The sequence below is a fragment of the Camelus dromedarius genome, chromosome 16, assembly GCF_036321535.1.
Source record: "Camelus dromedarius isolate mCamDro1 chromosome 16, mCamDro1.pat, whole genome shotgun sequence".
Lineage (NCBI taxonomy): Eukaryota > Metazoa > Chordata > Mammalia > Artiodactyla > Camelidae > Camelus > Camelus dromedarius.
In genome coordinates, this window is record NC_087451.1 from 11,486,317 (window position 1) to 11,500,615 (window position 14,299).

General features: G+C 39.2%; 2 protein-coding genes across 3 annotated transcripts in view; one reads left to right on the forward strand and one right to left on the reverse strand.

Moving 5' to 3' along the window:
- PPM1E (protein phosphatase, Mg2+/Mn2+ dependent 1E) overlaps nucleotides 1-4,783 on the forward strand; it is a 127,973-nt gene extending 123,190 nt beyond the window's left edge. The window contains exon 7 of the mRNA XM_031468041.2: nucleotides 2,252-4,783. Coding sequence (XP_031323901.1) covers nucleotides 2,252-3,309 — 1,058 coding nt within the window. The 3' untranslated portion in view covers nucleotides 3,310-4,783. The remainder of the gene's footprint in view (nucleotides 1-2,251) is intronic.
- Nucleotides 4,784-4,912: 129 nt separating this feature from the next.
- TRIM37 (tripartite motif containing 37) overlaps nucleotides 4,913-14,299 on the reverse strand; it is a 101,510-nt gene continuing 92,123 nt past the window's right edge. For both annotated transcript variants that reach the window (XM_010990425.3, XM_031468038.2), the window contains exon 25: nucleotides 4,913-5,162. In XM_010990425.3, coding sequence (XP_010988727.1) covers nucleotides 5,159-5,162 — 4 coding nt within the window. In that variant the 3' untranslated portion in view covers nucleotides 4,913-5,158. The remainder of the gene's footprint in view (nucleotides 5,163-14,299) is intronic.

The window sequence follows — 14,299 nt, forward strand, 5'->3', positions numbered from 1 at the left end:
GGCAAAGTCAGTCAGTGATTATTGGTGCCATTATGAAGTGAAGGAGCCAGTAAAGAACATCAGAGACACACAGAAATGGGGCATCACAGACGCTAAGGGGAGGGGGCTTCTAGGAGTGAGTCGTCACCAGGACCAAGCGCTACAGAGGTCAAGTGAGATGTGGGTTAAAAATTCAGGCTTTTGAAAATAGGAACACGTATAGATTTCATTCCTTTGGCTATTTGGTGGTGAAGGGAAATACTGCGGTCATTTGAGGGAAAACCTGATTTGCAAAATGGTTGCTTTTATTGTTTTATGTTTTTAGGATGAGATTTTAGATCAGGGCACTTTTTTAGGCTAAAAGGAGAGAGCAAGTGGAAGAGAAATTGACAGTGAGAGAGAGAGAGAGAAACCAGAGTCACAGAGAGACAGGTCCAACCGCACAGGTCAGCTCTGAGAAGGGCAGGAGCACACCTTACTCTGAGACAATGGCTGCGGATGAGTGGATCTCTAAAGATTTTTTAAAACACCAGGGGTGAGGGTGGGTAGGAATTGAGGGAATTCAGGCCTGATAAACTTAATTTTCTTTGAAGTAGGAAATGAGGTCATCTTACCCAAATCCAGTAGCTTAATTGGAAGGAGATGAATATGAGAAAGATTTAGGAAGCTCATGGAACAAAATAAGGGGCTAAAGAGGGACAAGAAAAAGGACTCCTGAGCAGAGTTCAGCTCTATTTAGAAAATAAGTGACACTTAACACTTTAAAAATAAAAAGCTTTTCAACTGTGTCTCCCCATGAGCCCTTCAGATTTATGATCCAAAGGTGACAGAGGCATGATATGTTTCCTAGCATATGGAGAGAGGAGGTTGAAGACAAAAGGATGGTGCCATTTCTACCATGAAATGGATAATCATGCCCTCCTACCAAATTTGGGGGCGAAATGTCATGAATTTGACATCAACAGTAGAGCAGGTGAAAAGCCAGAATTTTGGCAGCATTTTCTCTGCGCAAATCTTTGTATGTTCTGTTCCAAACTAACAGTTGCAGTAGCCTTTTAATTGAAGCACTAAAACAAGATTTTTGGGAACAGTATGACTCAGATCACATTTATTTTTAGAGCTGGAATTCAGAAAATAATGATGATAATAATACAGTCAAGTGGATTAGGGGATGAAGAAATTTAGTAAAGTGGATTGGTGGAGGACACTGAATTCCTGTGCCTGGAAGTTTTAATTAGCTTTAACAGGCTATTGGGAGGTGTCATAGTATAGAAGTGAAGTTGACGAAATCAGTACCATACTTGAGGAAGATGGTTCTGGCCAGTGTAAGAAAAAAGAGGAGTTTCTTACCTTATAGATAAACTAACCTAGGTCATTAAATATTAAGTTCAGGGTATCCCATCATGCACCCTGCTGGAGAGGCATGTGCCCGTGGTGGTTCCAGGCAGAGTTATCCATAGGTTCCCAGTGCACTTTCTGGGCCCATCTGAGGATTAAACAGGGATGTGAAATGTTGGAGAGAACTTTACTTGGGTAGGAGAAAACCTGTAACACATACCAGAAACAATGATAATATGGCCACATCATTTAAGTAAGTATAATTATCTTCATTTTATCTTCCCCAGTCAAAAAGTTCAGTTTTACTACAATAAAAAAGACAGTAATTGAACAGGGTTTGTAAGTAACAAATGCTAGGATCCAGATCTGGGCAGTCTGACAGTGCTTGCATCCTTAACCACTAAGCTGTATGCCACTACTTTAAGAATGATAAAGCACTTTGTTAAAAAAAAAAAAAGCAAAACCCAAAAACTACTGTTTACCAATGAATGATGATACCCTAATCGAGGTAGGAACTATTGCTCAGTACTCTTGTTTTTTATGTAAAGAAGTAAATGAGTATCCCTTGTAGTAATAAGTTACTTGGTTACCAAGCAGACTGAGGACCCTTCTGCTAAGGCTCTCTCCAAGCACTAAAGGAAAACGATGAATGTGAACAGTTAATGGATCTGGAAGTTCCACAGTGCAGTGCAGACGATCAGTTATCTCAATCTTCTGGTGGTAGAAACCTAGCTTAGCTGAGCCCGAGGTCTCTAGTCTGCAGCCACCCCAAGCACCCGGTGTTCAGCTAGAGACTACTCCCTAGCAGTTGCCTGTCTTTGCTAATGCTGTTCCTCACCCGAGGGCCCTTCTCTGCGTCGGACATTTGAGCTGGCCATAAATATTCCTACATGCACGATAAACCAAAATCTGACCTATTTTCTAATTCCCACAGGAGATGCCGAACATAAGCCATATATCTGTGGGGATGCAGATTCTGCCTCTACTGTTTTAGATGGAACTGAAGACTACCTCATTCTGGCCTGTGATGGCTTCTATGACACCGTGAACCCCGATGAGGCAGTGAAAGTTGTGTCTGATCACTTGAAAGAGAATAATGGAGACAGCAGCATGGTGGCCCACAAATTAGTGGCATCAGCTCGTGATGCTGGGTCAAGTGATAACATCACTGTTATTGTGGTATTCCTGAGGGACATGAACAAAGCTGTAAATGTTAGTGAGGAATCAGATTGGACAGAGAACTCTTTTCAAGGAGGGCAAGAAGATGGTGGGGATGATAAGGAGAATCATGGAGAGTGCAAACGCCCTTGGCCGCAGCACCAGTGCTCAGCACCTGCTGATCTAGGCTATGATGGGCGCGTGGATTCATTCACTGATAGAACCAGCCTGAGTCCAGGGTCCCAAATCAACGTGCTGGAAGACCCAGGCTACCTAGATCTCACACAAATAGAAGCAAGCAAACCTCACAGTGCCCAGTTTTTGCCACCAGTTGAGATGTTTGGTCCTGATGCACCAAAGAAAGCAAATCTTATTAATGAGCTAATAATGGAGAAAAAATTAGTTCAATCATCATTGCCTGAATGGAGTGGTGCTGGAGAGTGTCCCTCTTCTTTTAATTTGGGTTCAACAGGGCAGCAGATATACAGAATGGAGAGCTTGTCTCCTGTCTGTTCTAGGTTGGAAAATGAACAGTTCAAATTCCTGGGAAAGAGAGTTTCTAGATTGTCTCATTTACGCTACCACTACTCAAAGAGGCGGCACGGATTCAAGTTTAATCCAAAGTTTTATTCATTTCTCTCTGCTCGAGAGCCTTCCCACAAAATAGGCGCTAGCCTGACCTCACTTACTCGAAGTGGGAAGAGAAATAGGATGTTAAGAAGTTCTCTGCCATGGAGGCAAAATAGTTGGAAAGGGTACAGTGAAATCATGACAAGAAAGTTCGAAAAGAATGATATTCCATACCCAGATCTTCCCTGGAGCTTTAAAATATAATACTTTCTCTTTAAAGTAGGCTAGCTAGCTCTCCCCCAATAAAAATATCACCATCAGAGTAGAAACAAGGTAGACATTTCTGAAATATGCGTGCTTCATTATGAAACCATGGATGGTTCAATTCTTAAATGTAAATAGATCTCTAGGAAACTCAATACAGTGTTTTCAATCTAATAAAAAAGTATTGGCAGTTTCACTAGCAAAATTACACAACTGGTCCCTGTGATGTGTCTCCATACCTACAGACAACCCCCACCCTGTGACCCCTTCACGTCACTAGTGGAGGCTTAAGAGTTAGTTATTTCAGCCAGGATACATATAGTGTTGAAATCTCAGTGCAGGTGAAAGCTGGTCTGATGTGCCTAATATCTCTCTGGAAAACTTAATGCAGAATTTGATCAAGTTGGGGAATGTTCCTCAAAAGACTGGGGACTATGAGGGAAAAAATCTCTCCCCCTTTTTTGGGTAGGTAAGACTAAAAGCCATATGGGTTTTAACTGGTAACAATGAAAGCAGAAAACTAGGGTAAAAATGTCATATTCTGACTTGTGAAGCGGTATACAGTCAAACGGATTCACTAATTTTTTTTCTGTACCATAAGACTGAAAATTTTTTGAATTAAAAAGTATTTCCTAGGGCTGTTAGCTATCTGGGAGTTTTATTACCTGTTACGGTGCTTTTGACAGAATTACTTATTATTTTAGAAGACCTCTGTCAGCTGGTTTTAACCTATGATGCTAATGTGTTTTTCACTGTACCTTCATCTCAGGAATAAAACTTGTTTAATGGAGATGATTTCAGGTACAAATATACCAGAATCAAATTGCCATTTTAAAAGAAAATCAAAGTGTTTCTATTTTTTCTGCCTTTTTTTTTTTTTAAAGTTCACAGACAGCAAAGGCATATACTACAATAAAATCAGGGGTTTTGGAGAATGAAAAATACTAGTTTTAACTTCTCTAAAATTGTTTCCCCCAAGGTAATGAACTAATTGGTGTGAAAAAGGCTGAAAGTACTGCCTATATGAGCCCAGAGGCCAAGTGCCGAGAGAATGCAGATCACTGAAATGAGGTCTGTTCAGCTGTAACTCAGTCTTGCTACTACCTGCAGCTTCAGACTGCACAGAAAGGACATATGTTTTTCATTTCAATATTTATTTACATTTGACATTTTGAAATTGTCTTCTTTTTTGCCACTTGTGCAGTTTCAAGTCAGAAGCGTATCTGTACCTAGAGGCAACAAATAAACTAATAATCAGATTCATCTGGTGAGGCAGCCTGATTCTCTGAGAATCGTGTCTGTCTCCACATGAGAGTTTACCCTCCCCAGTCAGGCATGGAGCAGCCACGCCAGTGCCCAGGAGCGGCCTGCTGTCCTGCTCACTCCCTCTTACTGCTGGGAGGCACTAAATGCTCTTGCTGAGAAATGTCCACTGACAATTGTGTGTTTACGTAATACCAATACAATTACGTTATGTTCCCCAGACCCATAATGAAGGACTAAAATCCCTAGATTTTAAAAACACAGAGGACTAGCACATTTCTAGGTGCCAGGGTAGCTATATCAAATAAATAAAAACAGCTTCACTTTAGCAATAGTCAGATTGTTAATCTACAGATTTTATTTTTAAAAATTTGGATGTACGTAGAGATTTTCAGTATTTCTTTTCTCACGTCTTGTGACACATGGCTGAAAAGGAGGGAGTAAACATGGCTCCAACTATAGTACCAGAATCTTTTCACCATCCCGAGGCTTTGCCCCCATACCTGGACCTCACTCACATCTGTCATTTTCTGAAGCCTAGATCTTGTTAACAACCCATCAGGTGCAGTGTCAGTTTCAAATCAAATTATCTAAGGAAACAAGAAAACAGAGGCAGAACATTGGTATATATTATAGTCCAAAGCACTTGAATTAAAAAAATTCTTGGAAAAATTTTCTTATAGTTGTCGATTGCTAATGATTTTGATCAGAATAAAGAAAGCGAAAGGAAAGAAGGTGTACAAGTAATAGGGTTTTTTTTCAGTGGGGAAAAATGGTTGGGTGAAATTGGGACAAACAGACTACATCTTTAAGGGTCTGAATTTTGTAGGTGTGACTAATAAGCAGTGTTAACTCCATTTCTCATACTAGTAGCCCTCTAGAAAATAAAGCAAAGTAGTTCTAGTGTGGTCAAGTTTTAAGCCAATATTGTAAAAAAAAAAAAAAAAAGCAACTATTCATTTGTTCGCAACATGCATATTTATAGAGTAGATAGGTAGGTACCATTTGTAAGGTAGGTCCTTTAAAATTCTAGAATACATTTTAAGTAGTGGTTATTGGTCTGATATATGCTGCTCTTGGTTCTATAAACTAGATAAAAAGCAGTGCTTTGTGAAATGCAGTGTTATATCTTAATGCCACTGGTGATAGAAAATAGTTCCCTTCAGTTCAAATCCTGTGCCCTTATTTGCTGCTTGCTGATGTAAGCAATAAGTACCCCTCTAACTAATGGTATCTACACATTTCTGTAACTTGTATTTAATGATGGTGTATCTGGTGATTGTAAAAATATTAGACAGATATAAAAGTATATAATATATATTAACTGTTAATGCTGAGGTATATAGTCTGTGAATTATGTGTTTTGTACTTTTATTCATTGTGTAATTTAGTGGTGGTGGAAGTTCTACACTCAGTTCCTAACAGTGGCAGTATCCCTTTTACAATTTAACATGATCTGCATCAATTTGTTTGCTTGCTAAAGTTTTGTTAAAATAGGAAACAGTAAAACAAATATAAAACAGAAAGTGTAGTAATGGTTAGGGAAACAGACTTCAAGTCACCAACTGAAGTCAGTACAAACTCCTTGTACATTCACTGTGAGTTTCAAAGGGCATCAGTCCCTAATTTAAAGGCTTCCTTTGTTCACTTTCTAAATGTGTACTTTTGAGGGCTATCTGAGGTTGAGCAACATTACAGCACCAAACACTGGGGCTGTACTAAAGAGGATGGTGGAAACACATGTATATATCTTTCCTTTACCTAAAAGTGCCATCCATTGTCCTTGAATTAATAAGATTAAAGTTACTGTTACATTTAATTTAATTAGGAGGATCCCTGAAAGTAACACTTTCCCCAAGGACAATGTCAACAATGTCAACGTCAACACTGAGTCTGATTCTGACCACATTTATAGTGGTACAATGTCAACGTGGTGGTATAGTGTCACGCTGCATCTTCATGACAACCACACTCCGCTGCTGGAACACTGTGGCCAGTAAGAAATGCAACAGCCAGTGGGCAGACGAAATGATGCATAAAAGAAGTTCAGTGTTCACAGATGAAACTGCTGTCATTCAAGTACTTCCTTCTACATCAAAGGCTTGCTGAGGCTTTGTGAGAAAGTGATCAAAATTATTATTTTAATGTTTAAATGTAATTTGTTCACTCAGTGATCATTCTCACCTAAGCCAGGCCATAAAAAGGGATACTACAGTTTTGGTCATATAATTTGGGACAGTTTTTCTTCGGATCATAAGTTAGCAAAAGAGAGAACATAATTTTTTCACTTTTCAAAAATCACATGATGTTAAAGGACAAATACCACTCCTCTGTTCTGACCTGTGACTAGCTTACGTGTTTTTTTTTTTTTCAAAACAAGATACTGCCAGTATTATAACATGACTATTTTCCAGATAAATGGTACTGTGTTGAAAAATAATTGTTACTTCCTCCAGCAGCATTTTATCTTCTATTTTGAAGACTATTTATTGTACTAATTAGAAACTATGAAATAAGATAGGGACCTCCAGACTGACAGAGCAGTTGTTCTGGAAAAGGAAATACTCTAATAAACTTTGATGTATTAAGCAATCCAGATACATCATTGTTAACTCTTACTCTAGGTGCTCTTTGGTGAGAGACAGGCTTTGTTCTCTTGTTCATGACATTTCTCTGCAATGAATTCTCTATGGAGTGGAGCGAATGAAGTAAATCATTTCTTACCAAGTAAATTTATCAATTTACAAACCTTCTCTCCAGCTCACTTGAGTTCAGTTGTAATCATGAGTGAGCCTTCATATTTTATTAAAACTGTTCATTCAGGTAAGAAATATGTTGAAATTTTGCCAATATCTTAATAAAACCCAGCAATTTAAAACCACTAGTCATCTGTCTTTTTATTCAAAGAAAAGTTATTTTGTGGTAGGATTCAGGCTGATTCCCTCAGAACTGCAAATTAAAATCCTGAGGTGGTAGTTTTCTTAAACTTCAAAGTGGGAACATTTTATTTATTTTGGTTTTGTTTTTTTTGTTGTTGTTGTTTTTTGGGGGGGGGGTCATTAGGTTTGTTTATTTATTTTTAGAGGAGGTGCTGGGGATTGAACCCAGGACCTTATGCATGCTGAGCATGAGCTCTACCACTTGAGCTATCCCCTCCCCCGCTAAAGTGGGAACATTAAAAAAAAAAAAAAAAAAGCTTGCTAAGTGCTGCTATAACTATTATTGTCTCCCTAGAAAACCCAGAAGAGCTATATCTTATCTTCTACATGTTTTCCCCGTAAGTTTAACATTGGGGGCAGGGGTTAGTATCCTAAAATAGACGAGGAACAGGACCTGCCAATGGCTAAGTGTTGACTCCTCAAATCTCCCAACAGTACTATATTCTTCAAACACTGCTTCCAACCAGTTTTTCCCTTTCACTTAGTCTTTCCGCTTTTGGAAAGAAAAGAAAAGAAAGGAAGAAAGAAAGGAAATAATCAGGTGAACTGTGGTTGACAGTCTGTCAGGAGAAATGCTTTTAAAAGAGTAACAGGAGATAAAAAGAAACAAAGGACAACGTGGGGGACAGAAATAAAGCTGATGAAAGCAAGACACCTGCATCTAAGGGAATGGTCATTAAACCCGAAAAATAAGCAAACCTAGTGAATACACTGAACTGCTACCCTCCTCTCCCCACCATTAAGTCCTAGAAAAAATTTCACAGTTAAGTCTTCACAATCTTAAATTCCCAACTACTTAAATCCATTCAGTACTTAGTATGATTTTATATAAGAAATAAGAATTAAGAGGAAAAGAATGAAGGCCTAAAAGAATCATATATTTGCAGGAGTTTGCAAAAAAAAGGAAATGAAAGAAAAGGAATATTTTGATAAGTATTATTTATACTTGAAAAAAAATCCCCTATGGTATGTATTAGTTCAAAAGGAACGTGTTTCTGAGGTAGCAGCACAAAGCAAGAAATTAAGTGAACCGCCATGTGAGCTCATTTGAATTTAACAGAGATTTACCTACATAACCAAATTATCAAGTATGAATGCCTAAATGATAAGGTGTTTAACTGCTCACTTCCTTTTTGCATTACAAGTTTGTCCTCTTTCATTTTAACACCAATTAGTAAAGAACAGTCTTCTATGATACCTTAGGGAAACCTACTCTTGCTTGTCCAAGAAATAACCTTATGCAAGATCCTTTTTTATATTTCAAACAAATCTGGTTCTTCTCTGAGACCCAAAACTGTAAGTGGTAACCAGCAGGAAAGCACTCTTGTCCTGGGCAGCTGCGTTTAGCATCCCTCTTATGCTGAGCTGTAGGATGTTGCCTAAGACCCCCAGTCATGACACCTCCGATGAGATGTGCCCTGCTTCATGGTGCAAGCAGGGCCCTCACACAAAATCTGTGATTTTTCTTATCCTGCTTTAGGACCAAGGGAAAAAAAAATGTGAAAATCTGTCAGGAATGATACATATTTGGACAAACCATCTTCCAAATGAGTAACTGGAAGTTAACCAAAGATGAAAAAGTTGTCCCTGCCAGCTGTTAAACTGGGTGACCCTAGAGCTGGAGCATTCAGGGTGGGCAATTAAGCTAAATAAGAGTTGCCATGGGATCACTGGGTCAAATGAAACTGAATGGGAGGGAGACCTTTGGAGAAGGCTTTCTTAAATGCACATAAGGAGACACACTTAACTGCCCAGAAGGACTCAGGCAAGGGCTCTAGTTGGGCAGAGGCGCTGCAGAAAAGCAATGGAGGAAAAAACACAAACGTGCCAGCCGGGGAAAAGCGTTTTTAGAAACAGAGCAGTCCATACAATTTATGTCCTAAACAATACAATGACTGATGTTACCATTTGCTCTCAACCTCCTAGACAGTGTTAAAACTTTTCTGAAACTTCTGTAAGACTGTGAAGCCATATATTGGCTGATGTGAGAACTAGAGATAAATGAAGGGAAATCTAAAAACATTACAATAAAAAGACTAAAAGGAACACACACACACACACACACACACACACACACACACACACACACGGCTCTTTCAGGTTCCTATTTCCCAAGCTTTCTATAATCTTATCACCTTTATGATTAAAATAAAAAATTCTTTTGGATATAAAATTTAAAATAGTTCATTACTTTCTGATTATGAATCTGAAATTAATTAAACTTATCACGTTTTTAAAAAAAACCCAGTACTTCTAGCTTCCAACACTGAAATGTAGAGCTTAAAGGATTATTGCTTCCCTTCTTATCAAAAAGAAAAAGCCAGATTAACTTCAAATTAGGACTTTTTCAAACCCATCAGACAAATCAGGTTAAACTGGCCCAAATCTAAAGAGGGGCATGTGCCCACTGGGAGAGGAGCCTGGTTTACATAGGGTGAACTACTAGTTTTCACAGGGTAGTTGTAAGCAGACACTGGAAAAACAGTTTAGCTCCGCAGTGAGCTGGAGCAGGCAGAATAGGGCTGGCAGGACAGTGTGAAGTCCCGGGGGCCGCAGCAATTAGTGGAGTCATCACTCTCTTGCAAATTCTACCAGGTGTTCATAGAAAAGATTGGAAAGAGCCCTAAGAAGGGTCAGTGGTGTCTAGACCCAGCAGTGGGATGTGGGAAGGTCAAGAAACTCTTATCAGATCCTTTCGCCCATCTCTTCCACAGGACAGAAGTGTTACTCTATAGGGCAAGGGGCCACAAATACTGCCACCCTTAGGGCACTGATGAAAAGTCACTGCAGCTGACCAAGGGAGCAGGGAAGAAAAAGCCGACTCCTCCAGGGGAGGCAGGAGGATCACTGGGCCGATCACAAGCTGTGGAGGGGCAAGTGGACAGACGGTAAACTGGAACACACAGCGCCTAACGCTGCAGCTTAACCCAAGAATGTCAGTCCCTTTCTGCCTCCGGTTGAGCTTCAAATAAAAGAACACATCTGGCAGGACAGGAGAGCAACAAAAGCATGCAGAGGTGTAATGACTCTCTGAGGCACAGTACAAAGGGAAGCCCTGCACTCAGGGGCAGAAGAGACATTGTTCCGGTAATCCAACCCCAATCAGAAATGCAATGTGTTGCTATGGGAACTTAAGGCAATAGGGTTAATTACAGGAACGACAAACCTCAAACTGAACACAACTCCTAACTAGATGAATTCAAACTCCACAGTGAAGGCCTGCCCCCTTTCAGGTGTAAAAATTATTCACCAAACCATCTACCATCCACACCAAATGTGTCCCTAACAAAATATACAGGGGCATAACAAAATAAGAAACAATGTACTCTTAAAAGTAATCATGAGAACCAGACTCTGATATGACAAAGATTTTGGAGCCAACAGAATTTAAAATAACCATGGTTACTATGTTGTGGAAACGGTGGACAACACGTAAGATCACATGAGTTATTTCAGCAAACAGATGGAAACTAGAACAAACAGAAATGCCAGAAGTGAAAAATACTGTAACAGAGACGATGAATGCCTTCAATTGTCTAGCTGATAGATTCTACATTGCTGAGAAGAAAATTAGTAAATTTAAAGATAAGTCAATAAAAATTACCCTAATAAACATAAGAGAAAAAAGAAGAGCAAAGAAAAAACAAAAGCAAAATAAGTCCGGAACAGCACGTCTAAGAGCTGTGGGGCAGTATCAGTCTCACAAACGCTTAACTGGAAACACTGGTGCGTGGCTGGTGGGGATGCAATGGCAGTGCCACTGCTAGAAATTTGGAAGTTTCTTACAAAGTTAAGCATATGCTTAGCACATGACTCAGTGCAACGATTCTGACACCAACTACCTGGAGTTTATTTCCAACCAGTTGGCTACGAATCTGGGGGTTCCCAGTATCCCTTCCAGGGTTGACAATTCACTAGAACAACTCACAAAACTCAAGGAAACACTTTACTCACAATTACAGTTTTATTATAGCTAAGGGACACAAATCAGAACCAGGCAAAAGGGAGAGACACATAGGGTGAGGTGCAGGAGGGTCCAAACCTGAAGCTTCCTTGTGCTCAGGGCGTGTTACCCTCTGAAACATCACTGTGTGACAACACAGAGCACTGCCAACCAGGGAAGCTCACTTGAGCTTCAGTGTCCAGAGTTTCTCACTGGGGCTCTATCACGTAAGCATGACGGACTCACTGGCAATGAGGCTGATACCATGTGACTCAGAGGCCCAATCCTGTAACCACGTGGCTGGTCTTTGTGGAGTGATTAGTCCCTGTCCCAGGTCACCTCATTAACACAAGCTATCAGGATCCACCATACGGAGCAAAGACTCCTATTACTCAGAAAATTCCAAGCACTTAAGATACTACATCTTAGGAACCAGGGACAAAAGCCGGCCACATTCTTTATCATATACCCAGTAACCCCACTCTAAGGCAAATACTGCCCTAGAAAATGAAAACTTACAGTCACACAAAAATCTATATACAAATGTTTATAAGGATTATAATCACCCTAACCTGGCAATAACCCAAATGTCCTTCAATAGGTAAATGAACAAATTGTATACATCCATACAGTAAAATACTACACAGCAGTAAAAAGGAATAAAGTTCTGGTTCACACAAGGTGGATAAAACATAACTGTATTTTGCTAAGTGAAAGGCTACATATTGTGTGATTCTATTTATATGATACTCTGGAAAAGGGATAAACTAAAAGGACAGAGAACACATCATGGTTGCCAGGGGTAGGCGGGTGGTAGTAGGGGATTTAACTATAAAGAGCCAGCAAACGGGAATTTGGGGGGTGACTGAACTGTTCTGTGTAGCACTGTGGTGGTGGATACATGCCTCTGTATTTGTCAGAACCCACAGAACAGTATATACCATAAAGACTGAATGTTAATGTATGCAAATTTAAAAATGAACTAGGATATGTGTGGGAGGACAAAATGAAGACTACAACAGATGAATCTAACTGTATTACAAATGAATCACATAATCACACTGAAGAGAGAACAGGGGAGAAAGTTACTAATGTAACTGGATCCTAGGATCTAAGTAACTTTGGAAAAGTGTTCTGACATGACGGGTGGTTTTTCTTCTCAATACATGTATTCACATGCACATGCACAGGCACAGGGAAGTACATTTAAATGTGTGTGCTTGTATACCCATGGAAAGCAACACTCTAGTTAACAGTAAGCAAATCTGCACCCAAATCTTTGTTGCTAAATACCACTGTCCCCAAAAAGGCAGAGAAAATACAAGTGAGCCTGAAGACCTTTGTGAAGGGAGGAGAGGAGTGAAGAGGGGGAGGAAGGAAGGAGAAGGATAGAATACATCCAAAGGATACACGATGCCAAACTGAGTGCTTCCAGCAGCACAAACTGGATCAAACTGAACTGTAAAACAATGACTGTGCTGGGTAACTCAAAGAATAAAATAAATACCTGTGAGTCCACACGGACATAAATAGGCAGCTGAATAAAAAACTAAGTGGGGAAGAAAGGACAACTTTTCTTTACAGAATTCTAATAATAGACGTAGAAGAAATTAGGGAAACAGAAAACCACCGTAAGAAAACACTGCAGTAATCATTGTTGTAGGCAAGATCCACTGGTAGATCTAAAATCAGTGGCTAAAGACCTTAAACAGAAACAGAGTATTTGCATAGTCTTAAAGTATCTGCCTCAATTATTTAGTAATTACAAAGGGAAAAAAGTAAATAGTGGGGAATCCTGGCATATACCACCTTAACCAAGTAATCAGGATCAACAACATCAATAATAAACACCTGCATCAGGAAACAAAATTAATACAGAGAAAATCTGCTGCACTTCTTTACACTAACAGCGAGATATCAGAAAGGGAGAGGAAAGAAGTTTACTTTTAAAACTGCATCCAAAAAACCCAAAAACAGTACTCAGGAATAAACCTGACCAAGGACTTACATGCTGAGAACTATAAAACATTGCTAAAGGAAACTGAAGACGGTTCAAAGAAATGGAAAGATAGTCCATGCTCTTGGATTGGAAGAATTAATATTGTTAAAATGGCCATACTGCCCAAAGCAATCTACACATTTAATGTGATCCCTATCAAATTATTCATAACATTTTTCACAGAACCAGAACAAATCATCCTAAAATTTATATGGAATCACAAAAGACCCAGAAATGCCAAAGCAATACTGAAGGAAATGAAGCTGGAGGAATAACCCTCCCAGACTTCAGGCAATCAAAAAAAACAAAAAACAAAAAACTACAAGGCTACAGTAATCAAAACAGTGCGGTATTGGCACAAAAACAGATATATGGATCAATGAAACAGAACAGAGAGTCTAAAAATAAGCCCACACACTTATGGTCAATTAATCTTCAATAAAGGAGGCAAGAATATACAATGGAGAAAAGGCAGTCTTTTCAGCAAATGGTGTTGGGAAAGCTGGATAGCTGCAAGAAAATCAATGAAATGGGGACACTCTCTCACACCATACACAAAAATAAACTTAAAATGGCTTAAAGACTTCAATATAAGACATGACACCATTAAACTCCTAGAAGAGAACAAAGGCAAAACATTCTTGGACAGAAACTGTACCAATTGTTTCTTATGTCAGTCTCCCAAGGCAATGGAAATAAAAGCAAAAATAAACAAATGATATCTAATCAAACTTATAAGCTTTTGCACAGCAAAGGAAACCATAAATAAAACTGAAAGACAAATTATGGACTAGGAGAAAATACTGGCAAAAGATGTGACAACAAGGGCTTATTCCAAAATATACA